The following is a 24,300-nucleotide window of genomic DNA, read 5'->3' as shown; positions in this document are numbered from 1 at the left end:
CATCTCAATTTTTCAGTTTAAGGATCATTTTTTTTTCTATACAATTGCATGCAGAATAGATTATAGATATATCTTAAAATCAGCTCCAGCGAGTCCTTGAGTGTCAAGTCAGTTAGGTACTCTGGTCTTCCGGTACTAAAAAGTCACCCCTAGCACCAAACCTGTCATACTCCTAACAAGTCTGAATAGTATGGAGTTCCAGCTGCCATAAGGGAATGCTCTGACTTTTGCAACAACGATCTAGTTTATTGTTAGCATTAACAACGTTCTCCTCGCCCAAAAAACCTGCGGTATCCGTTCTACCTCACGTGCCATCATTGCAGAAAGAGGTCACATTCGGCTGAAAACCGTTAAAGCATTCTGTATTGTACCATTCCAATATGTACTACGTTAAGATACATTGGAAATTGCCCAAGTGCCCTTGAATTGTTAGGAATCAAGTCTTTTCCCAAACGTGAAATTAAACAAACAAAAAAAAACCCCTCCAAGTCTGTAGTTATGGCATGTTTAATACGTATTGTAAAAGTCTTTAAATTAAAAACCTATCCAGTTTAATTTGTCTATTGCCAAGCTTCCTGAATAGTTTCACATTGTTCAGCCTTGCATGTGAAAAATTGGATAATTCATTAACTTTTCTGCAAACATGTCATCTAAAAATAGCTATATTTTTCTGCGGGTGCCCTTTTAATTAAATAATCCCATTTGGCTCAGATTAGAAGCTGCTTTTAGTTAAAACTTTTTAATTAAAGCTGCCAAATACATTTTCGAACCATGACAAGACCATATATTTTATGGAGAACCGAACTGCATTCAAATGTAAATGCACTCAAACACTTGCCTTATTGCATTTTAGAGTTGACAACTATTGCTGTTGTGCAATGTTTATAACACGTATAAAAGCCTTCAAGCCTTTTGACTTCACAGGGAAAAAAAAAAATTAAGCACATTCCAAAGGAATGCACAAATTCACCCCATCACAAAGTTCCCACAACATGTAGTGTGATTCAGTTGGAGATTTAATGTAAGGAATGCAATATGATGGATTAACTTTTGGCAGGGATAAAAAAAATATATATCTAGTTTGTACCCGACTTGCAACCCAAGGGCTTCAATAGTATCTACAAGTATCCTGTGTCTGAACATGTGATGTTGAGGCTGGACATATTACAAATTTGCAGGTAAGGTTGCAATTAATCGAGCCAAGTTCTAAGAGTATTAAATCCCCTCAATAGTATTGATGCTCCAAACATTTTGCCCTGTAATATTGTAATATGGTCCTTTGTATCTTCCAATTGAGAATTCATCCCATCTACCTACTCCACACAGATGAATACACCTAGCCATAGCAAATGTAGGAAAAATACAAGTATTTTAGTCATCTACTTTACAAGCACATAACAGTATGACAAAAACAAAATTAGGGTTTTTTGTTTGTTTTTTATTTTCCAACTAAATTCCAGTACTACAAGGCAGTTAAACAATGATAGACGGGAAAAAAATGCATTAAACAGTTGTTAAAGACTGATAGAATAAATAAAAACTACAAAACAAGAAATCATATAAATCCATTCTTACTCCCCGCTCCCTCCCCCAAAGTCCTTTAATACAGACATACCCTCATTTATTTGTCCCAATCAAAACTGTGGAATATCACTTTAAAATTGTCCCAGGAAATATTCCACCTTCATGTTGGTGGATACTGTTTTTTTGTTGATGTAGTGCAGTTATTAAAACCTCACCGAAAACGGTCAAAAAAGGGTTTGCCATTCTAATTTGTCTTATTTACACAACAAGCAAAGGGCATGTTCTTGAACACCAGCTTTAATCCTTTCCATTTTTAAACATTAACAAAAGCCAAATTTCAATGATACAGCAAATGAGGCCACTGGTATATTAATACAGGTAGCGAAGATCCACATCCAGGTGGCACGGACATCAGGGAGCACTCCAAAAACCAGTTGCTGCATAAGAGTGGTTGCCACTGACAAAAGCTTGAAATAACCTGTGTTCACAGGGAAGGGGATTATGGCATTGCTGCAATTTTTTTTTTTTTTTTTTTTTTTTTATAACTAGGATATCTTGCAGCAATTAAGGGGAAAACGGCAGCTCAGGAAGGAAGGGAATAATTCATGAAACATCTGCAGGGAAAAAAAAAACAAAAAAATAAAGTCAGTAATCTTTAACGGAGAAAAACAGTATATCAATTTTTTTTTTTAACCTATGCCTTCAAGAGCCCCCCGACACACTAACATGTAGGAGGATAGTGTTTGGGAGTCTCGCTTCAAGCATTATCAGCATTCTAGAAGATCTGGGTCTCTAAAAGGGCAGCTCAATCAAGCTTCTAACGACTAGGTGTTAGAGCAGTAGTGGACAACTCATGTCCGAGGGCCACCAACAGGTCATGTTTTCAAGATATCCCTGCATCAGCATAGGTGGCTCAGTCAAAGACAACCACCTGTGTCGAAGCATGTATATCCTCAAAACATGACCTTTTGGTGGCCCTTGAGGACTTGAGGTACACAAGAACCCAGTTTAAAGTTGCATTCCATGCAACCCATTTAGATCAGCCGAGTTCTTGAGGTTTTGGGCCTTATAGACCATTTAATGGAAATGCGTTGAAGTGCGATATTGGCTACCACCCACTTTGAATAAGACCCTTTGCAGTCTGCTTTCCACAACTTATTTTTGTGTCGTCAGTACTGAAAACATTCAAATGGACTGGGTCTTAAAAACATTGTTTTGTTTAAGCTGCGTATGGTTGTTTGAAAAGCAGGATAGTGGATGCAAGGATATACAAAAAAAAGCAATTACTGCAAGCAGAGTGCATATACTTACAACTAGCAGGCTGCTCTCCATATCGTCGCATTATCTGATCATGCGTGAACTTCACAAAAGCATCATATTGTTCTAAAAAACAACAATGTATTAGTTGGTTAAATACTAGTCTCGCTCGATACTTTCCTGTAAGCTGCAAAGAACATGAGGAACGCTTCCAGTAGTGAACATTTACCCAGATGGCATTCAGAAAGAATTGCAAGATGCAATTCCACAAAATAGACCAACATTTTTAGGAGTAACTTTAGAGCGACCCACTGAATTGAGTGATTAATGTGCAGGCAAACGTAAATAAGCTATACCTTTAAGAAAAAAAACAAAACATTCCACCTAGGTTTGAAGCAGGGGGTCTTCGGAGCTGAACCACATTAATTTCAGGGGACCAACTGAGCCTTGAGATACTTAACTCTCAAGGGGCTTCCGGTATCTCATATCTTTTTAAAGCTGCAGTTCAAGCAATATCCTGCATGTGTTTTTTTTTTTTTTAATAATAAATCAGTTCTGTAGTAAGAAAAAATACTTTTAGCATTTTCTGTTTAAAAATAAATAAATAAATAAACTCTGAAAGACAAATTTTCTTGTATTCTATTTTAACAAGCATGTTTGTTCCTATAGCAACCATTTACATTCCCCAGATCTAAAGATGGCACCAAACTTTGCTGATCAATACACAGAACGAATTGACCGGCAGCTAAGCAGTTCTTTAGGTAAGTAGAGATTGCCCACATGAAACTATTGAAGTAAAAAAATAAAAAAATAAAACGGGAGCTTGAACTGCAGCTTTAAAGGTCGCGCATGCTTCCTATTGGACCGTGGGACCTCTAAAACAGGCATTTTCCATGCACAGCAGGAGCGGCAACCCCTTTTGAAGCAACTATCAGGAAGCAGGGGGTCCCCGGAGCTGAAATTAAATGTGGTTCACCTCCAGACACCCCCGGCTTTTCACCCAATAAAAAAAAATCCATTTTTTTTAACCCATCAAGACGTAACACCATGTTAATAAATGTCCTAAATGCTCTGAAACTTAACACAATAATAACAAAAAGTCTGCTAATTTACAAAACCAGACCAACTTAAAATGTACGCCAGACTTGGACTACACCACACAGCCTGTGTGGGAACAATACCCAATTACAAGTCTGGCATACATGTTAAATTGGCCTGGTTGAGTAAATTAGCAGACTTTTTAATTCACATTTGTAGGGATCATATGCAATCCATTGAAAGGCCAATTTCCCATGCATCCATCGTGTCCCATGTTAACCCAAGCACTTCTCCCCCCCCCCCCCCCCAAGGCTATGACAATCCCCATGTCTCAAGAAACCGCAAGAAAGCTTGAATTCCAAATATCAACAATGACAAAAAAATATTGTGTATGCATTACTATTTTATCTCCAGCTTCCCTATGTTATAGGCCTTTAAAGCTGCAGTAAAAAACAAACAACAAAAAAAAAAAACTATATATAGCCCATTCAATATGTGCATCAATACAATCTGCACACTGACAAGTGATTAGCTAAGCTGCAGAGCGATCCGTTCTCATGTAATCACTTTGCTCGGGGTTATTTAATTTAGCATTATGGGAAATGTAGTTCTGGAATATGATTGGCTGGGCAGTTACTAGATACAATTGGTTCACTGCTAGAGAGGGCGGGCTCAAGAGCCAGAGCCTGTCAGAAGGGGACGGGGGCTGTCACTTTGGAAATGCTGCTACATTTAAAACATTCTTTTTTTTTTTTGTAAATGCTACAAGTATTTTCTCATAGTACAGAACTGATTTAAAAAACCCAAAAAAACACGTAGGATATTGCTTAAACTGCTGCTTTAATGTTGAATACAATAGTTGCTATCCAAACAGTAGACACCCCCTCCCCCCCAGAGTTATTGCCAAGTAAAGGTAATACCTGCAAGTTTTGTGGTCAAAATTTCTTCATATTCTTCACGAACTTTATCTTCACGTTCTTTAAGGAGACGCTCACAAATCATTCCAACTTGCCTTAGAGTAAACAGTGGTTGTTCCTTTCTTAACGGTGATGCAGAGGACGTCCCTTCATGCAGAAAGGGTACAATTAAAACTTCTACAACATTTACATTTAAGGACATTGTGGAAATTAATAAACAGCAACCACTCAATGTCAACTTTCAGCAACTACAACTACCTCAACAGCAGTGTTAGCAATAGCATAAACTTACTGTGAAAGCAAACAGGACTTATAAAGTGGAAAGTTTTTTTTAAATTATATACCTACAGTCCTTATTGCAAAATACATAATGAAATACTTCTTGATCTTTTGTGAATATTGTACATTGCCAATATCAATAAACACCTACAAAGCACTTCTATACAAATGTTTAAAAAAGGAAAGGAAGAAAAAAAAAAAAAAAAAAAAGTGTGTGAATGCCATACATTGCTTTAAAGAGGCTTGTGTTTGAGATCTAGTGTCCATGGTAAATGTGCTTCATGTAAAGTTCAATGGATGTTGAAATGGATTGTTTAAAGGTTCATTCAGTGCACCAACGGCAGATAAGTGAAGGTCAAAGAACCCAAACAAGTGTAGAATGTGTACTCCGCTACTAGCCACAGACTAATTATAGGGGTATTTCCTCAAAACAAAACAAAAAATACATTTTAGCAGTATACATCTATGGCAATGCAATTATATAAACTGCTGATCGATCCGTTATCCCCCGTGATTGATCGGCGAAGATTCTGCTTCCCAGGGCATCCAATAGAGCTGCCTATTTCAAAAGAGGAAGTGATGCGACTGTGTAAATAGTTGCTATTCATTAAGGGCATTTTTTTGAGTGAAATGCCGCTTTAAAGAAGCATATGCTCTCTCCTATGTGGGAAGCAGGGGCTCTCTGGTACGTTCATTTCAGCTCCAGGGACCCCTTCTCCTGGAGATACGTACCTCCGTAGGGGGTGCCGTAGCAGCTCCGCAGGTTTTAAATGTCCCAGTCACGTAGGCCAGCAGAGACAGCGCAGGAGTTTAAGCCATTTTGATAGCCTAACCAAGACCAGCTGGAGCTGCTACAGGCACCCCCTACAAAGGCAAGTATCTTGTGTAGCGGGGGACCCCAGAGCAGAAATTAATCAGCTAAGAAACCCCCTGCTTAAAAAAAAAAAAAAAAAAAAAAAAAAAGATGGAAGGCAATCTCTAACAGTCACCAGTAATGCTGGTTTACGCAAGGAAAGCATGTAACAAAGCCTACTCACCAGGTAAGGTTGGCCCAGAGGTGAGGAAAGCGTGTGGATGTCCCCCAGTGGAACAGCAGGGGTCTGTTGGCTGGAAGTGGTTTTCTAAATGTCTTCGCTTTTGCATGCGTTTATACTCTTGCTTTATGTTGTAAAGGATTTGTTCTGAAAAGAAAAAAAACATCCAAAGTGTCAATCTTACAACAAAAAAAAAAACAAATCTCATTCACAGTCCATACAGTCTAGGTTTATTCTGGCCCCCGTAGCAGAAAAGTTAAATTCTTAGGAGTTTAATCTGTTTTCAAAAACAGTAAGATGTAGCACTTGAATCTTTCGATGCCCCGAGAGGACATTTTATTTACGAGATAAAGTCAACCAGCTTTAATCATTTGTCTAGTAACTTTACAATGAAAAAAAAAAAACCCCAGGAGACTTGTAACTTCTAAAATTAGATGGGTGCACTCAAAAGTTAATAACCAACTTGAACAGTAAAGAAGAAATGCGTTTCGTAACAAACATATCCTTTGCAAGTGCAATTATAACATCAGAACCTGTGGGGGGGGGGGGGGGGGGGGGAGAAGTATACTTAAAATCAGCAATCCAAGCTGCCTCCTTTTTGTATACAGGATTGAAGCATGGGGTCTCCGGAGCTGAACCCGTTAATTTCAGCTCCAGGGACCCCCTGCTTCCAGAGATGCTTGCTTCCAAAAAGGGGGTGCAGGTAGCTCTGCTTTTTGTAACTCCTGCGTCACATGGGTCAGTAGAAAAGCACACAGAAGACATCACGGTCTCCTATTGGCCCGCAAGCTTTGAAAATCAGCCATCATGGGAACCCTGGAGAAGCTACCGGTGGTACTCACTATGGAAGTACGCATGTCTGGAAGCAGGGGGTCGCCGAGCTCAAATTAATGGGGTTAGCTCCAGATTCCCCTGCTTTAAAAAAACAAAACAAGTTCTGCCTGATATACCGCAATTCCATACTGAATTAAAGCTGCAGACCAAGCAATAGCCTTTTTTTTTTTTAAATAAATCAGTTCTGTACTATGAGAAAATACTTTTTTTTAAACAAAAAAAAATGCTACAACTCAATTACATTTTTAATGTATTATAATGTAGCAACCATTTACAAAGTCACATCCCCTTCCTCTTCTGAAACAGGCTCTGGCACACCCCTTTTTGAGCCCTGCCCTCTCTCTAGCAGTGCACCAATTTTATCTAGAGACTGTCTGGTCACATGATCTTTCCCACAGAACTTAGCATCTTTGGTCGTCTTCTGCTGCACTGAGCCATTTAGTGACCAAGAGCCAAATCTCAGCCGATCGATCACAGGAGAGCAGATCGATTGGCATCTTAGCTAATTACTTAGTGTGGATTGTATTGATGCACATATTAAACAGAGGGGGAGCACACAGAAAAACACAGCTTGGACCACTGCTTTAAAGATTTACAGTCCCAGTTTGCACAAAATAACAGGAATGATTATTTCTCATATTTCTTGCAATTAAATACTTCATTTTCTAATAACCAGTAGTTTTCAGGGTCAGAAATCAATATACGGCAGGCATAAGGTTAGGGCTCCATGTTAAAATGAATATAAAAGCAAAAAGGTGACACCGTTTGCTCATTTGCATGTCCTTACCCAGAATCCATGACTGCAGTGGAAGCACTGAATGCTAGGAGATAATGGTGAAAAGCAGGGTTGCAGACCTGCGAGATGTGAATGTGCTCACAAGTGGTATTTTTACTTGCAAAAAATCAATGTAAATTGTGGTTGTTTTTAGCACCACTTCTTATAATGACTTTCCCTCCAAGCCCAGCCAGAGAAAGGAAGGTTCATTTCTCCAGAAAATCTCCAGCACTTCTTCATGACATTGAACCTCATTTCTGTTGATATCACAGAAGTCAAGCAAGTCAAACATGGTGTCACATGAATTTAAGGAGTCAATTTAAAGCAGCAATCCAAGCTGTAGGTTTTTTGCCTTTTGATTTTTTACATTTTTTTTTTTAAACATAGGATTGAAAAAGGGTGTCTGCAGAGCTAAACCCTGTGCAGGTGCTGGTAGCCACTCCGGCTAGCTAGCTGGGATTCACGTAATGGCCGCTTTGCAAAGCTCCCGCACCCTGCGGGCAATAGTAAGCCATGATGTCATCCGGTGTGGCTTCCTATTGGCCCCTGTGACACGAGCTTTAAACTTGCAGTAGATACCGGCACCCCCTATGGAGACAAGTATCTCTGGAAGCAAGGGATCCCTAGAGCTGAAATTAATGGGGATTAGCTCCAATCCTCTGTAAAGGAAAAAAACAAAAAACAAAAAAAAAAAACAGCCCACTTGGATTGTGCCTTAAGCAGAGTAAATAAACACACCACTTGTGGTCCATTTGCATGTCTCAGATAGGTCTGCAACCATGTATTTCACCATTATCACTTAGAAAACAGTGCTTCTACTGCAGCCACGGATTCTGGGTAACGACACGCAAATGAGCAGTGTGTCATTTTACTGCTCATCCATTTTAATATGGACCCCCCTATAAGCTTAAGCCTGCAGCATTACACAGCTTTTCAGCACAGACTGGTTTAAAAAAATGCATAGCCAGTAACCCTACTCAGACAGCTATTTCAATCTTTTGGATCTCATCAGTGTGAGGTCAATGGCTTTGCAAAGTGAAGTTGGTAGTGGGTTTAACCAAACAATTAAAAACAAAACAAAAAAAAACACAACCTCCACCGCATGGTATCTAAAAATACCACTTGTGGTGCATTTGCATGTCGGCAACCCTGTCTTTCCCCATTATCTCTCAGTTTTTAGAAAGGTTTCACTCAGCTAAGTGCAAGTTCGGACTAATTGGTAGAGGGTATGTACTATGGAAATTGAGCTACTGTAACTGGAGAAGCAGAACGCTCAACATTCACCGTTTAGGGGAAACAGCACATTTTCTAAAAACACAAAGGCATATAACTTTATCCGTTTTAAATTAGCTAATGAGAAGTAGGCAAAAAACATAAAAATATATATTTTACCAACAGCTGAATCCAATGGCAAACTTGGCAAAGTTAGCAATTTGGTCCAAGTAGGTCTAATAGTCTCTGTTGCAGCAAGTTTTTCTTCAGGGGAAATATTTTCCCATGTTGAAAATTAACTTGACACATTGCGCCTCTATGCCCATTACCAGGATAAGCATCAGTCCATATTTATAATGGAAAGTCTACAAAGATTTAAAAAAAAAAAAAAAAAAATGATTTCCTGGCCATGCACAAATTTACATAGCGTTGGTCCAACATTACATGAATTCCAAGTGAAACAAGCACAACCTGTTCATAAACACATTAACGGTACCCAACCCCCAGTAGTCTGATGTAGGGTTCCTCTGCATCCGAAGGCAGTCTTCTGGAGCAGAGACACGCAAACTTCGGATGAAACAAATGGCCACTAAAAAGGGTTTACAAAAATAAAAATCTATAAAACTATTAAGATGTTAATATGAAGGTCTATTCCTTAGGAATGTCATTGTGTCCCTATGAATCACTGGAAAGTAACACAATGCAAATACTTGTAAGCACTATATTAAGACCTGGGAATTTGAATTCACTTCTCTTGCACCTGGGCACGTATCTTTCCAGTCAGTTCTGATATGACAGGGGTGTGAAGAAAAATCAGATTACATTTTGAAAACAAGAGATGGATATATATATTTTTTTGGACGAATGTAATTTAGCTAAGAGATAGATTTTCCCCCATAAAACCCATTTTTTGCCATTCATCCATTTCAGTAACTGCAATCCTTCATTTTCCATCATCTGTGTTGCAATGTTTAAACACGAGAAAAAAATTAAACAAAATGACAGGAAGTTAAATGAGAAGTCAGCTATATTGTGAAAATAAGCTATTCTTTACAGCGGTGTAAACCACAAAATATGACAGCGGTTCTGCAAAATATAAGTTACATCTCAACCACTAGGTCTTCTTATATGCAATTCTCTGCCCGAGACCAATTTATAATTAAAGATATCTAGTTCCACCAAATACAGCTTGGATAATAATTTAAAAAAAACATACGTACTTCTGACTCAAGGCAAAATGAGCAAAATCTCACATCTGGTACCAGGATAAACTAACTTTGAACATAGTATTTATTTCTTCATTGTTAAAAAGGATCAGGAAAATATTTCAGATGTGAATGAATATCACTGAAGATTGCTGAGCTACAATGTACTCCTTACATTCATAACCATACAAAGATTACAATGGGAACAACCATTCCTCATTTGCAGGCACTACTGATACACCAGTCTTTGGTTAACGACGACACCATAATGATTTACCAGAAAATTAAGAGATACACTCTTAAATTACAAACTGGAAAGTTGGAGAGAACAAATAGGTCTGAAACTGTTGTACTGGAACACTTTGTAAACTTGCCCCATTGTGTTTACCTAATGTGTTATGGGCAGAGAAGTATAAAACCTATTCAACTTGACATCAAGGTGAAGAAAACTAAAATTAGCATACAACCTCTTCCAACCCCTTCAATGCAGTGATTCCATTAGAACAAAATTAATCTAACTTTCCCAAATCCCAATTATCTCATTCTAACATTTTAAACCTAACTTGTTCAATTTATATCGTAGTCATAGATGTGGTTGGAGAAAAAAAAAAAAACAAACAAAAAACATACGTCCATCAAGTTCAACCTATGTTCAATTTAGATTAAGTACACATATAGGATAAAGTATGTACAGTACATATAGTATGTACTTACAGTATATTGATAGAGAAAAGCAAACAAAAAAGCCCAGTGAAATATCCACCGATAGCTCATTAGGGGCAAAAATGAGCCCCTTTCTGACTCCAAATATTGGCAAATCATCTCCCTGGATCCTGCCCATGTTGACTTCCCTGTATACCGTTACTTTCTAAAACTATGCCAACAGTCTCCATGGGCAATGAATTCCAAATGTTTACTGTCCTTACTGTAAAGAACCCTTTCCTTTGTGGCTGGTAAAATCTCCTTTTCTCCAACCTTTAATTTGTTCTGTATAAACAGGTCTTTTGAAAGCTTATTGTATTGTCCCCAAATATTTGTATATAGTTATATCCCCTATTTTCTAATGTAAACAAAACTACATTTAGCTAGCATCTCAAATCAGATTAACCATCCCCTTTATTTGATGGCTCTTCTCTGCACCTTTTCTAGTTCTAGAATGTATATTCTATGGAGTGGTGCCCAAAATTGTACTCCATATTCAAGGTGTGGTCTTAATAATGCTTTATAAAAGGGGCATCATTGTTTAATTCCCTTCCATCCATTCCCTGTTTAATGCAAGATAAGATTGTGTTTGCCTTTGCAGCTACTGCATGACATTAGGCACTATTGCCAAGCCTGCTGTCTACAAGCACTCCTAAATCTTTCTCCATCAAGGATTCTTCAAATTGAACCCATTTAATTAGTATTAGTATATTGCATGTTTATTCTTGCTTCACAAATGCATAACTTTACATGTATCTGCATTAAGCCTCATCTGCCATTTACCTGCTCAAGGTTCCAATCTATCCAGTTCCTTCTTGAGAGAAATTACACAATACAGGGTCATTAGCAAGGATGGAGACTTTGCTCTCAAGGTCATTAACAAACAAGTTAAGCAATAGCCCCAGTACCGATCCGAGGTAGTCCACTCACTTTAGCCCACCCTGAAAAAATTCCATTTAGAACAACTTGTGTCCATGCTTCAACCAGTTTTCAATCCAGGTGCAAATATTTTTACCGAGTACAATTTGCTTTATTTTGTACACTAACTTCGCGTGGAACGGTATCAAAAGCCTTTGCAAAATGTAAGTAGACCACATCAACTGCATTACCCTGGTCTAAATTTCTACTTACCTCCTCAAAGAAACAAATAAGGTTAGTTTAGCATGACCAATCCTTCATAAATCCATGCTGACTATTACTAATAATTTTGTTTTCTATTAGGTATTCCTGAATCCTGTACTAAACCTTCAAGAAGTTTCCCCACTATTGATGTCAGGCTTACAAGTTCTGGTTGTGATCTAGCTCCCCTTTTAAATATAGGCACCATGTCTGCTTTACGCCAATCTTGTGGTACGTAGCCATTGAAATGGCGTCCTTGAATATTAAATGTAATGCTTTGGCCATTACTGAACTTGGCTCCTTAAGAACTCTTGGATGTATGGCCCCAGGGCCAGGTGCCTTATTTACGTTAAATTTATGATTATGATTTACGTTAAATTTATGATTATTCCGTGGTAAATACAGAGGCAAAGAATTTAATCCCTCTGCTTTTTGCTCATCACTAATTATTTACCTGCCCATCTCACACTGAAGGGTCCTATAGTGCATTTTCTAATTTGGTTATTAAGGTACTAAAATAACTTTTTAGGGTTGATCTTTCTATTGCAATCTTTTTTTATTTTCAATTGTTTTCTAATTCTATTGCCTGTTTGCAACTTTTGTTATATTCCCCATAATTCTGATATGATGCCTCCATCCCTTCTGACTAAGAATATAAATGCCCGACTCCATTTCCTCTGCTATCTGTTTATTTAGCCACATTTGTTTAGATTTGTTTCTTTTATATAACCCAAGGGTATATACACTGATAAAAAAAAAATTGTTAGAAAAGCACATTTAAGACTGCCTATTTATCACTGCAAAACCATCTTCATTTATTCCTTGTAGAATATTCCTCCGTTTATTAAAATCTGCCTAAAATTTTAAGTCATTATTGAACCCATGTAATATGGTTTTTGAGCATTTATTTCAAATGAGATAGTTTATGATCAGTTTCCCAAATGTTCCCGGATTTGAATATTTGTTATTACTACTTTGATATTGCCAAATCCAGTATTGCCCCTCAATAATGTGGATTGTCTTTAAGCACCCCCCAAAACCCTGTTCGTTGTAATGCTAACCTCATTGCCCCAGTCTATGTCTGTATAATTAAAATCATCTATTATGCAGACATGACCTAGTTTTGATGCTCTCCATTTGCAAAGTATTGTGGCTTCCTCAATCTCACAGATATTTGGTGGTTTATATATAGTACATCCCTACAAACATTTTCTTTATCCTTCTGCTTCCACTGCTAATTTCTATCCACGAGGTATCTCTACATTTTTCATTATTCCCTTCATAAACATTACAATAGGTTTTAGATCCGGTTTCATATAGAAAGAACCATACTCCCCCTTCTCTTCTATTTGCTTGGTCCTGAGTTTATCCCACCAGGTTTCAGTAATACCTATGATATCATACTGCTCCCTTGCAGCTATTAATTCAAACTCCCCCATTTTATCTGTCAGGATTCTTGCATTAGCAAGCATAGCTTTAAAGATTATTCCAGTCTGTACGATTACCTTTATCTGCTGTTGCCTTGATTTAGTCTTTAGAAGTTTTATAGTATTTGCTGTATTTAATATGGGTGTCTCCTTGCTTGCCAAACTCCCACCCCATTCTACCTCCATGACCCCTTGCTATTTGCCCATCCCCATCTATTCAGTTCATTGTCTGTTTCTTGCCCCTCCCCAATTTAAAATGTCCTCCAACCACAGAAGATCCCCCTTCATTGAGGTGCAATCCATCCCTAGTATAAAAGATAGAACCTCTCAGAAAGAGATGCCCTAGTGCTCTAAAAACGGCAAACCCTCCTTCCTCACCACTTTTAACCATTCATTAACCTCCCTAATCTCCAACTGCTTCCCTGTGGTAGCGCATGGCACTAGTATTTAAGAAAAACCGTGGAGGTTATTGCCTTAAGCTTGCAGCCTAAATCCCCGAAATATTTTTTTAGGACCCTCCAGCTTTCTCTAACTCGGGTCATGCCAAGCCCCTCCCAACAATCTTTCTATCGATCCAATGTGCTGAACTCGAGCCCCCATTCGGTTCATGTGGTCACAGCAACAGATTGCCCTACATACCTTCCTAATAATGGAGCCCCTACCACAACAACCTTTCTTGGTCGCAGAGTATCCTGAGCCATCTCTGTGCTGGACGAACTATTCCCCTGGCTACTAGAGTTATCAGTTTCCCCCAGCCTCGCCCTTCCTGCCCTGACACTCCCATCACACAATCTGGCAAATCTATTGGGATGGGTCAGCTCAGAACTGGCCTGCCTCTTCCCCAGCTACCTACCTGTTCCTCATTGACAGCTCCACCCTCTGCACCACTGGTCCCAGCCAGAGCACACTCAGTGAGCACTAAACACTTTTCAAGATTGCAATATTGAGGGATGTTGACAAATTGCCTCTTCAGATTAGCAATCAGACTCCAAAGAGACCACCTGGTCCCACTTCCTACAGGGGTATGCTCCCTGGAACAGCTGATCCGAAGTGTGCATAGAACACACACAAGAAAAAAAGTTACTTAATTACCACAGAATTAAAAATAAATACACTGTACACTCCCAAATTCAGCCACCCCTGCTAGTATACACAGTACTCCCCTTGTGGTTCTAACCCCACACTTGATTTGATTCTACATTACATCAAAGTCCGTAAAGCGTCTCAGATTTTAGAACAAAATTGATAAAACTAATCTACTTGGTTTTCCAAATGTAGTAATATGTAGGGTCATTGCATTTACAGCCAGACAGTTCTTGGTGGGCTTCAAGTGCTGAACACAGAAAACTAGTCAATTTCTAAAAGGCCTTTGCTTGTGATGACTTGGCGGTTCAGAGAAAGTTTGTAGCATTAAATATATGAGTGTCTCTGGTAATAAGAAACAGGTGGTCTCACTAGAAGCAGCCATGTGCGGCAAGGGGTCTGCCAGCAGAAGAAAAAGGTGTGAAGAAATGGGACTAAAGCACAAGCAGAGATGCAAGGACAAATGTTGTGATAAAAAGAACTTTTTCAGGTTGGGCTAAAGTTGTGAGTGGAGTACCTCTGGGATCGGTACCGGCACCCCTGCTTTTTAACTTGTTTATTAATGACCTTGAGGTTGGCATCGAGGGCAAAGTCTCCATCTTTGCTGATGATACTAAATTGTGTAAGGTAGTAGAATCGGAGCAGGATGTAATTTCTCTTCAGAAGGACTTGGAGAGACTGGAAACGTGGGCAGGTAAATGGCAGATGATGTTTAATACAGATAAATGTAAGGTTATCCATTTGGGATGCAAGAATAAAAAGGCGAATTACACATTAAATGGGGATAAAATTGGGGGAATCCTTGATGGAGAAGGATTTAGGAGTGCTTGTAGACAGCAGGCTTAGCAATAGTGCCCAAAGTCATGCAGTAGCTGCAAAGGCAAACACGATCTTATCTTGCATCAAAACGGGCAATGGATGGAAGGGAAGTAAACATAATTATGTCCCTTTACAAAGCATTAGTAAGACCACACCTTGAATATGGAGTACAATTTTGGGCACTAATTCTAAGAAGAGACATTATGGAACTAGAGAGAGTAAAGAGAAGAGCCACCAAATTAATATTAATAAAGGGTATGGAAAATCTAACTTGGAGAGACTAGCTAAATTAGAAAAGAGGCGTCTAAGAGGGGATATGATAACTATATACAAATATATTCGGGACAATACAAGGAGCTTTCAAAAGAACTATTCATCCCACGGGCAGTACAAAGGACTCGGGCATCCCTTAAGATTGGAGGAAAGGAGATCAGCAACAAAAGGAAAAGGTTCTTTACAGTAAGGGCAGTTAAAATGTGGAATTCATTACCCATGGAGACTGTGATGGCAGATACTATAGATTTGTTCAAAAAAAGATTGGACATCTTTTTGGATAGGAAAGGTATACAGGGATATACCAAATAAGTATACATGGGAAGGATGTTGATCAGGGATTAATCCGATTGCCAATTCTTGGATTTAAAACCAGAGACACAACATGAAACAGACAGAGCTCAGTGCACATCCAGTGAAACCTATACACGGTACAGTGCCTAAATATATATGTATAGATATCTATTAAATAAAATGGTCTTTTAGTTTAACATTTTGGCCAAAGTGTTGTAAGCCCCTGAGCCACTACACGGCAGACCACATCTCAAAGGTCCCTAACACTAATATAAATGCTTAACCTTTGCATTACCAGGAAGAATGATTTATAATAAATCTGTCAAAATTAGTTGCATAGTTCTAAGTCTGATTGAAGCTTTTATTAACCTGTACATTACCAGGAAAAGCACTCTGTATTAGATTTGTCACAATCATACTGCAAGCAAGCAAGTTCCCCTGAGAGTGGGAGATGCTATGGAGTAAGCTTTTAACCATTTAAATGTGGGAGGGGGTGAGCTTCAACAAGATAGGAAGAGCCACCTTCCAGTCAACTAAGACCAGCTGAACAAGATTTGTAAAACATACAGGACACCTGCAAGCTCATATTGAACCCCCAAAATAATCACAACATATATATATATATATATATATATATATATATATATATATATATATATATATATATATGTCACAGAGGAGTGCTACTGAGCTCAGTAGCACTCCTCTGTGACACCTATATGCTTATTTACACCTTTTGGTTATTTTGGGGGTTCAATATGAGCTTGCAGGTGTCCTGTATGTTTTGCCAATTCTTGGGAGTCAGGAAGGAATTTATTTTTCCCCTTATGAGATATCATTGGATGATGACACTCTGGGGTTTTGTTTGCCTTCCTCTGGATCAATAAGTATAGATATGATAAAGTATCTGTTGTCTAAATTTAGCATAGGTTGAACTTGGACGGAAGTCTTTTTTCAACCTCATCTACTATAACTATGTAGAGGTGCAGGTTCAAAAAAGAGTCACGAGCTACTGAAGAAACAAAGGACCATATTTTAAATTTACAACCCCAGAACCAGGGATCCCCTAAACATGTGATTCATAACCCTTTTAACCGAGACATCTCCATAAATGTAATCAATAGCTAAAGATACTATAAAACCAATGTCTTTATGTAATGTAAAATCTGAGAATATAGATCGATATAAATCATTGTTTTTTTTTTGGTAATCTGAGGGACAAAAAGATAACACACCAACTGCCAAGGCCAGTTCTAGTTTTGCAGCATACACCCTACATGACACTAGGTCCGTGCGTGCCTACCCACTGTAATCAGAAACCTGCTGCTAAGAGATTAATCGATTGTATTTTAGTTACTAAGGAAATCACCAAGTAAATCTCAGAGAACAGATGCCCTCAGTGTTTAGACAAAGTGCCAAAGAACCCGTTTTTCATTTACTCCTCCTTAATCCCCTTTAGCAATAAAACACTCATGAGTCCACACATCTCAGACAGGTCCTCAAAACCCACCTTACCCCCAGTAATTACACAACATACAAAACCCCATAATTACACAGAATACAAAGCTGCCACTGCAGCCAGGAACTAGGCAATAACATGCAAATGAGCACCCCGTGCATCACTTCTAACATGGATCCCTTTAAGCTTATGCCTGCCAATTAGATTGCTCATTTTTTAAGATGTTTTTTGATCAGAGATTTCACCTTTAAAAAAAAAAAAAAAAAAAAAAATGTAAGTAAAGGTTTGCTAAATATTGTTACTTTAGTTTTGTCACCACAATTCTTGGGTTAGTGGCTTCATCAAGCTCCGGGACTTTTTCAATTAGATGAGAAATCTAAAACGGATATGCAAAAGCAGTTAAAACCACGTAACAAACTGGCTTTATGGGACAGAAATTAAACATTTGATATTTAAGTTGCAATACAGTGCTAAAACAAAAACGTTACTTCACCACCTCATTTTATTAATTATGGAAGTTCAGATGTACTCTTAAGATTGTTTTATTCCAAAAGGAAAATGGGTTTGTCTGAAAAGTAAATAAGTTTTTTTTTTTTTTTTTTAAATACAACTTGAAAAAATAAAATAAATAAAACCAAAACCAACCACTGATCGCTAATTTGTATTTAAGGCTGTAGGCTCCTCATTGCCTACAAATTGGAATAACTTCAACGCAGCTGCTCACACAGGCATCATGCTTTTTACATTACAAAGTATAAGGGAGTTATGCTTTAAATCCAGGATGTGGTCAAACTAAGCAGGTTTCTCGTTGTAAGAGCTCCCCTTAAAGTGAAATGGATTTGCATCCTATTGCATATCATGTAAGCATCTTACACATTTGTGATAATGCCTCATCAATCCATATTTAAAACTTACTTCAACAGCATGAACGCAAGTCACCCAACTTAAACTACGATACATGGAATATAACCATTTTCCTTGTAGGCTTTGGTTGCGGAAATTGAAATCCCATCACAAACACGGTCTTAGGCCGCGTGCATACTCTGCGCGATGTGTGCAAACAAAAGGCCATACATCTATGAGGCAGGCCATAGAGCGAGCGACAGCGATTCTCGGGAGCCATATATAAATCCCTCAAACCCCCAGACTGATCAAGTGGCCCTATTCTATGCCTAAAGTCCATGTAAATCTGTGTCTAGCAACAGATTGCAGCTTCAGTTATATTCCAGCAACTCTGATTAACTTCCGATCAACGTACTGATTGATATGCTGCTGGATTCATCTCAGTTAATGCATGACCCCTCACAAAAGCATGATGTATATTCGGTGATTTGTCACTTCACATTTAATTGAAACCTTAAATGGGGGAAATTGTTTTAGATAAGTAACCACGTAAGAATAAAAAGATATAGCTGGTGTTAGTTACACCTATAAACAAATATTTGTTAATTCAACCTGCTAAAGGTCACCCCCTTTAAAGCAACACTACTGGTTGCTTGATTTTTTTGGTTTTGTTGTAGGATTGCATTTGTGGGTTTCCAGAGCTGAACCCTGTTAATTTCAGCTCCGGAAACCCCTGCTTCCAGAGATACTTACCTCTGTAACTGTGCCAGTATCTCTGCAGGCAAGGAACTGTGCGCCCGATGAAATGGCAGCGTTTTAAATGTCCCAAAAGGAAGCCGTGACGGCATCCTGTGCGGCTTCCTATTGGCCACCGTTACCTGGGGCTTTTAGCACCACAGATACCTGCACCCCATAAGTATCTCGGGAAGCAGAGGGTTCCCAGAGCGGAAATGAATGGGGTTCAGCTCTGGAGACACCCTGCTTCAATTCTATAACAAAGAGGCAAAGCAAATCAAATAAGGAGGGGGGGGGGGGGAGAGATTTAGGCCTCGGTCCCGCTGCGCTCGTTGGCGCGGGCGGCAATGTAGCGAGTTCCCCACCAGCAGGGGAATCCTCGCGAGCCGGTCCCCACTGGCGGCACAGCTGACTACACGCTGTCGCGCGTCAGCCGCTGGAGACACCAGAGAATGGTGTTTTCTAGCTTTGACGCGTGAGGCTGTGAGCCAATGGGGAGGGGAGGCTGCGGGAGGAGAGGCTTCGGGGAGCGGGGAGGAGTGTGGAGTGAAAGCAGGTGAGTGCCTTTCTCTGTGTGTGTGTCTGTGTGTGTGCGTGCGTGCCTGTCTGTGTATGTGTGTGCCCGAGTGCCTGCCTCTGTGTGTGTGTGTGTGTGTGTGTATGAGTGCGTGAGTGCCTGCCTGTGTGTGCGCGCGTGTGTGTATGAGTGCGTGAGTGCCTGCCTGTGTGTGTGTGTGTGTATGTATGAGTGCCTGCGTGTGTGTGTGTTTAATACTTACCGAAGCTCCAGCTCGAGTCCGTGGAGGGAGGGGGGGGGGGGGAGAGTAGCGGGTCCCTCCGCTCAAGCCACGCCCCCCTCCCTGTCAAACCGCCCACCACCCGCTCCCTACAGACCGCATATCGCGGTCTGTGTATCTCAGCGCACCGCCTGTCAGCAGTGCGGGTGCGCTGACTCTGGGAGCGGGGCCTTAGCCTTACACAGGGACACCGACTATTCCAATTTAACCTGGTGAGGATTCAATGGTGCAGTTCTCTCCACAAAATTCTTAGCCGGTTTTGATTGTATATTAATTATTTTTTTAAAAAAGGACCCACCGCCTGCAGAGGAATGTTCAACAGGGAACTCTATCTTCCCTTGCATCACTGCGGTATCCATGCAGAATGCAAGGGGTCTCACTCAGCCTCTCAGAGAGGATTCTTTGAAGCCCAGTTGTGCTGCTAATGGATTAAATTAATGTTATCAAGATACTTAGCCATTTTAGTTTAGGTTTTGGATTCAGTTTAAGAATAGATCAATGAGGAACAGGGGGGTGGTTAGAAAAAACAAGATTACGGTAGATTTTTTTTTTTACAGTATGGTGAAAATCTGCAAGCGTATTAAACTTCCACAATTCCCAGCCTGCAGTGTGAAAGCAGGTTTGTGTCGTGTACGGGAGACGCAGAGACATTGAAGAACTGGTGAACAGAATTGTAAAGTTTGCAAAGACAATCTAATCTCAAACTGCACTGCTTGCTTAACTGTTATTGGATTTTCCCAATGTACTAAAGACTGACTATACTTCTCACCTGTTCATGGCTCCAATACTAGACATCGGGGTCAGCACAATATTGCAAAGTGGATGCAATGTGAAATAGCTTTTGCATCTATCTAGTTACTCTACCTTATATGCATGAGTCTGCAGATTGGATTCATCTAAATATTTTACCTGCCCTTCATGTATGTCAATGTCACATGCACCCGAGTAACAATTTTGCATCAAACCATTAACTAAACATTTTTTCAATTGATGCAATCAGACACTTGCTGTTGATGGCCATACACCATATATCTCGTTTTCAGGTATGCCCAGGACATACTTGAAAACGAGAGGTAACTCTCAATGTATTACTTCCTGGTAAAATATTTTATAAATAAATAAATATGAACAGGACATGAGTGTGGTCCCTGTAATGTTGCTGTCTAATAGTTAATAAGATGACATGACTTCCTCAAATGTCATTTTTCTGCAAGTCTTTGAAAGACTCACATTCTGTGCGCTAACCACCAATTTTCTATGGTTAAGGGTATCATCTAAGCTTCTGTAGCAACTATTATACACTACATTTTAGGACTACATTACTTGTTTCTAGATCATAAGATTCCTGCATTAACCCTCATGGGGAGAATTGAAGTATCAGAATAAATGTATTTCTATTTCCTCTCTGCATTGAGAAGTGTGAACAAGTTGATATAAATGTATTGGGTATCTGACATGACAAATATTAGCAGAATACTTATTAAAAATCACGCCAATTTGAAAAGAGTAGGTGTGTATATATGTATAAATATATCCCTCCCTTAGCTGTGGGTTACTCTTGTGCTTTATGTTGCATCATTGTACACAGGAATAAATAGAATACATAACTTGCCAGAAACTTCAGACATTGCTGGAGAAGGAAGTCGCAAACAAGATTAGTGATCCATTAGCATTCCTCTTACGGCCAAAAGAATGCTACTTGCAAACAAGTTTGGGCATTTGTCATATCCCCATCCAATGGATCCCAAACAGCTCCAATATACAGGGCCCATACTCAAGACTAATTAGAATCCTGTCAAAGTGGAGGAGCCTTTCACCTTTGCCTCTATCGATTTTCGACGAAGCAGCAAATACAGAATAGTAATACATTGTTAGAAATACAAATACTAGCTCTGCAAAATCTACTGCAGAAAACTAAAATACAATATTATTTGAATTCAACTTTTTGTTAGAAGTCCCGATTATATATACACGTGTAGCTAGTTTGGAACCTTTTATAAGGAATAGTCTGCTTTTGGAATAGTATTACCTGGTTTAGACTATAATTGATGACCAATTTTGGATAACATATTCTCTTGAGATCGACATAAAAAAAATAGTGGAGTGATTTGGCAGGAATGAAATGCAGATTTGTTAATACTTTATAATTATCCCTCTCAAGAGTTTTATGGGAATGGGGTCATGTGAATTATAAAACTGACACCACCCTTCGATTCATTTATAAACTCATTATTGGCAGTCTGCTCTTTTAGTCAAACATGGTTTTAAATATGTTCTATCCTACTGTACTAGGTTATCCAAGAAACTGGGAATTACACCGAGAGATTCACAGTTCCACAACACTGGTATATAATGAAGATGTGTGATCTAGAAATGCAAAGTGATGCCTGAAGGGGAGTAGAGAACTCATTTAATTTGTCTAACAAATCCAGTTTTTTTTTTTTTTAGACAAAAACCATGAATGATCAACCCCCTTCTGCAATCATGGCAGAAGTACATTAAAACCTTTTAAACTGGCATCTAAAAGCTCCACATAGTGTTTACAGCGCCTTTGCTCTCAGTGCATCCTGGCAGTGCACAGCTACCTTTAATGGCACCCTGACCAAGGATCAAATGCCCCTTTTCTAACACTATAGACAGCCGAGTGCTGGGCAGTTAGTTGCACACGAGGGGTTAAACTGCTTCAGCTCGGTCCAGGCTTTTTATCAGTGATTGATTACATTCCCCTCCCCCACTGGGATCACCACATGCCAACCGTGCACAATGACAAGGGGAGGGCAGGGAACTAAGGTGCGAGGGGTACATTTCAATGCCAGCCCACAGACCGATGACAGTGAACAAGTCCCCACAGTTGCCCACGGATCGGGGGGGGGGGGTCTGAATTCAAGTGACCCCACCCCATTAGGGAGGAAGCGTAGAGGGGTGAGAATACAGAGGGGGATAGAGATCCCTAGCAGAGATAATGGGAGGGGTGAGAATATAGAGATCCTCACACAGCTGGGGTGCTAAGAATATAGAGGGGTGGGGGGGCGAGGTAATGGTGGGGGGCAGAGGATATCGACTAGAGTCCCGATCAGAAAGAAAGGGGGTGAAGGGGTAGAACACCACCCCCCCCCCCCCCAGAAGAGGGATCGGAGAGATTATATATCCCCCAGCAGGGGGGGAATTATAGCGAAAGTGAATATAAATCCCTAAGCAGATGGAAGATCAATTTGGGAGCCCTTTTCAACCAAACTGCCCCATACCCCATAATGTTGCCCCTGCACAGTATAATCAACCCCTCTCGTCCCCAGATATGATGCATCTGCCACCCCTCCCATTACTACCACACTGCCTCTATCATTGATACCCCCTCCAGTATTTGATACCCCTTCCAGGATTGCCCACCCTCAACGCCTCCAATCGCACAATATGCAACAAAGAACACCCCCGCCGCCTCTTCCCCCCCCCCCTCCTCCTCCCTCCATCGATCGCCCCCTGCCCCCAACATCCCCCCGCCGGTTAACCCTGGTATTGGCCCCACCTGCGGTGAGCCGGGAGGACACCTCCCCGAAGGGCGAGGGCTCCATGCGGAGGTATTTCTGCGGGGAGGGCCCGGGGGAGAGCGGCGCGCACCTCCTCCTTTTGGGGGAGGCCGACGGGCTCAGCAGGGGGTCGAAGTCCATAGTCCTTTTTAGGGTAGCTCCGCAAGCCATGGCCGAGCACTAGCCCCGAGGGGTGGGGAGGGTGAGTGATCCCGAGCCGGGGTGGTCGGCTCGCACTTCCCGTGTAGTATCAGCGGCCTCACACTGCGGCTTATCACCGGCCCCTCCTCGGGCGGGTTTTTTTACGCCTTTTCGCCGCCTCCGGATCTCAATTCCGTCGCAGCCGGGTCCCCGGGAGTCCGAAGCGCAGTTATCAGCCTCTCTCAGCCCAGTAAATGCCTCCCCGGAGGAGGATGGCAAGGGATGCCGCGGGAGGAGGTAGTGACGGCGGCCCGTACGTTACCCGGAGCTTTCCTCTGTGACTCTCTGCTTTCAATATGGCGTTAATAACAACGCCACTGATTCATTCACCTCACCGGCAGGCGCTGGGCAAGGCAAGGTGCTTGCTGGGAAATGTAGTTCTCGCCGCCCTTCACACGTCACTTCTAGTAATGGTCCTGGGTGGCAGCGAGTGACTACATCTCCCGGCATGCAGTGCACCCGCAAAGGCACTTCCGAATTCGAATTTAAATCCCAGTTGTGTGGGGCAAATGGAATTCCTGAAGGCAGCAACCCGTGCAGGTCCTCCCCATGTACAGTACTTACTGTAAGAGTGATCCAGGGGTTGTCTGCTTCTATCTTTACACATAGCACAGGGAAAACAGCCGGAATGCATTAACTGCTGAGCCTGAGCAGCAGATATTAGAATAAAGGCAGGGTTGTAGACATGCAAATGAGCACACTAATATTTCTTTTGGTTATATGCTTTACTGTGGAGGGTTTTTTGTCACTTTTTTTTTTACCCAACATAACTTAAATAATGTGTGGTGGATGCCTGTCCAAAGCTTCAAATTGCCAAGCCAGTATAACGTGAATGTGCTCACAAGTTTCTTCATTCTTTATTGGCTATATGCTAACGGTGGAGGTTTTTTGTCACCTTTTTCACCCACAATAACTTAAAATGTATGTATATATATCTACTGTATAGATA

The 24,300-nt window shown here is 40.4% G+C and overlaps 1 protein-coding gene across 1 annotated transcript; it reads right to left on the bottom strand.

Moving 5' to 3' along the window:
- Window positions 1–1,417: 1,417 nt before the first annotated feature.
- AKIRIN2 (akirin 2) lies at window positions 1,418–23,693 on the bottom strand. Its single transcript, XM_075597844.1, has 5 exons — window positions 23,150–23,693; window positions 6,053–6,196; window positions 4,740–4,883; window positions 2,836–2,907; window positions 1,418–2,138 (listed from the first exon to the last, which is right to left on the bottom strand). Exons 1-5 carry the CDS (start codon window positions 23,319–23,321, stop codon window positions 2,128–2,130), a joined length of 543 nt encoding a protein of 180 aa, XP_075453959.1. The 5' UTR covers window positions 23,322–23,693; the 3' UTR covers window positions 1,418–2,127.
- Window positions 23,694–24,300: the final 607 nt, after the last annotated feature.

Source organism: Ascaphus truei, chromosome 4, assembly GCF_040206685.1.
Source record: "Ascaphus truei isolate aAscTru1 chromosome 4, aAscTru1.hap1, whole genome shotgun sequence".
In the NCBI taxonomy this organism is placed as follows: Eukaryota; Metazoa; Chordata; class Amphibia; order Anura; family Ascaphidae; genus Ascaphus; species Ascaphus truei.
The sequence above is the reverse complement of the archived record's forward strand: the minus strand, read 5'-3'. Positions and strand labels throughout refer to the sequence as shown.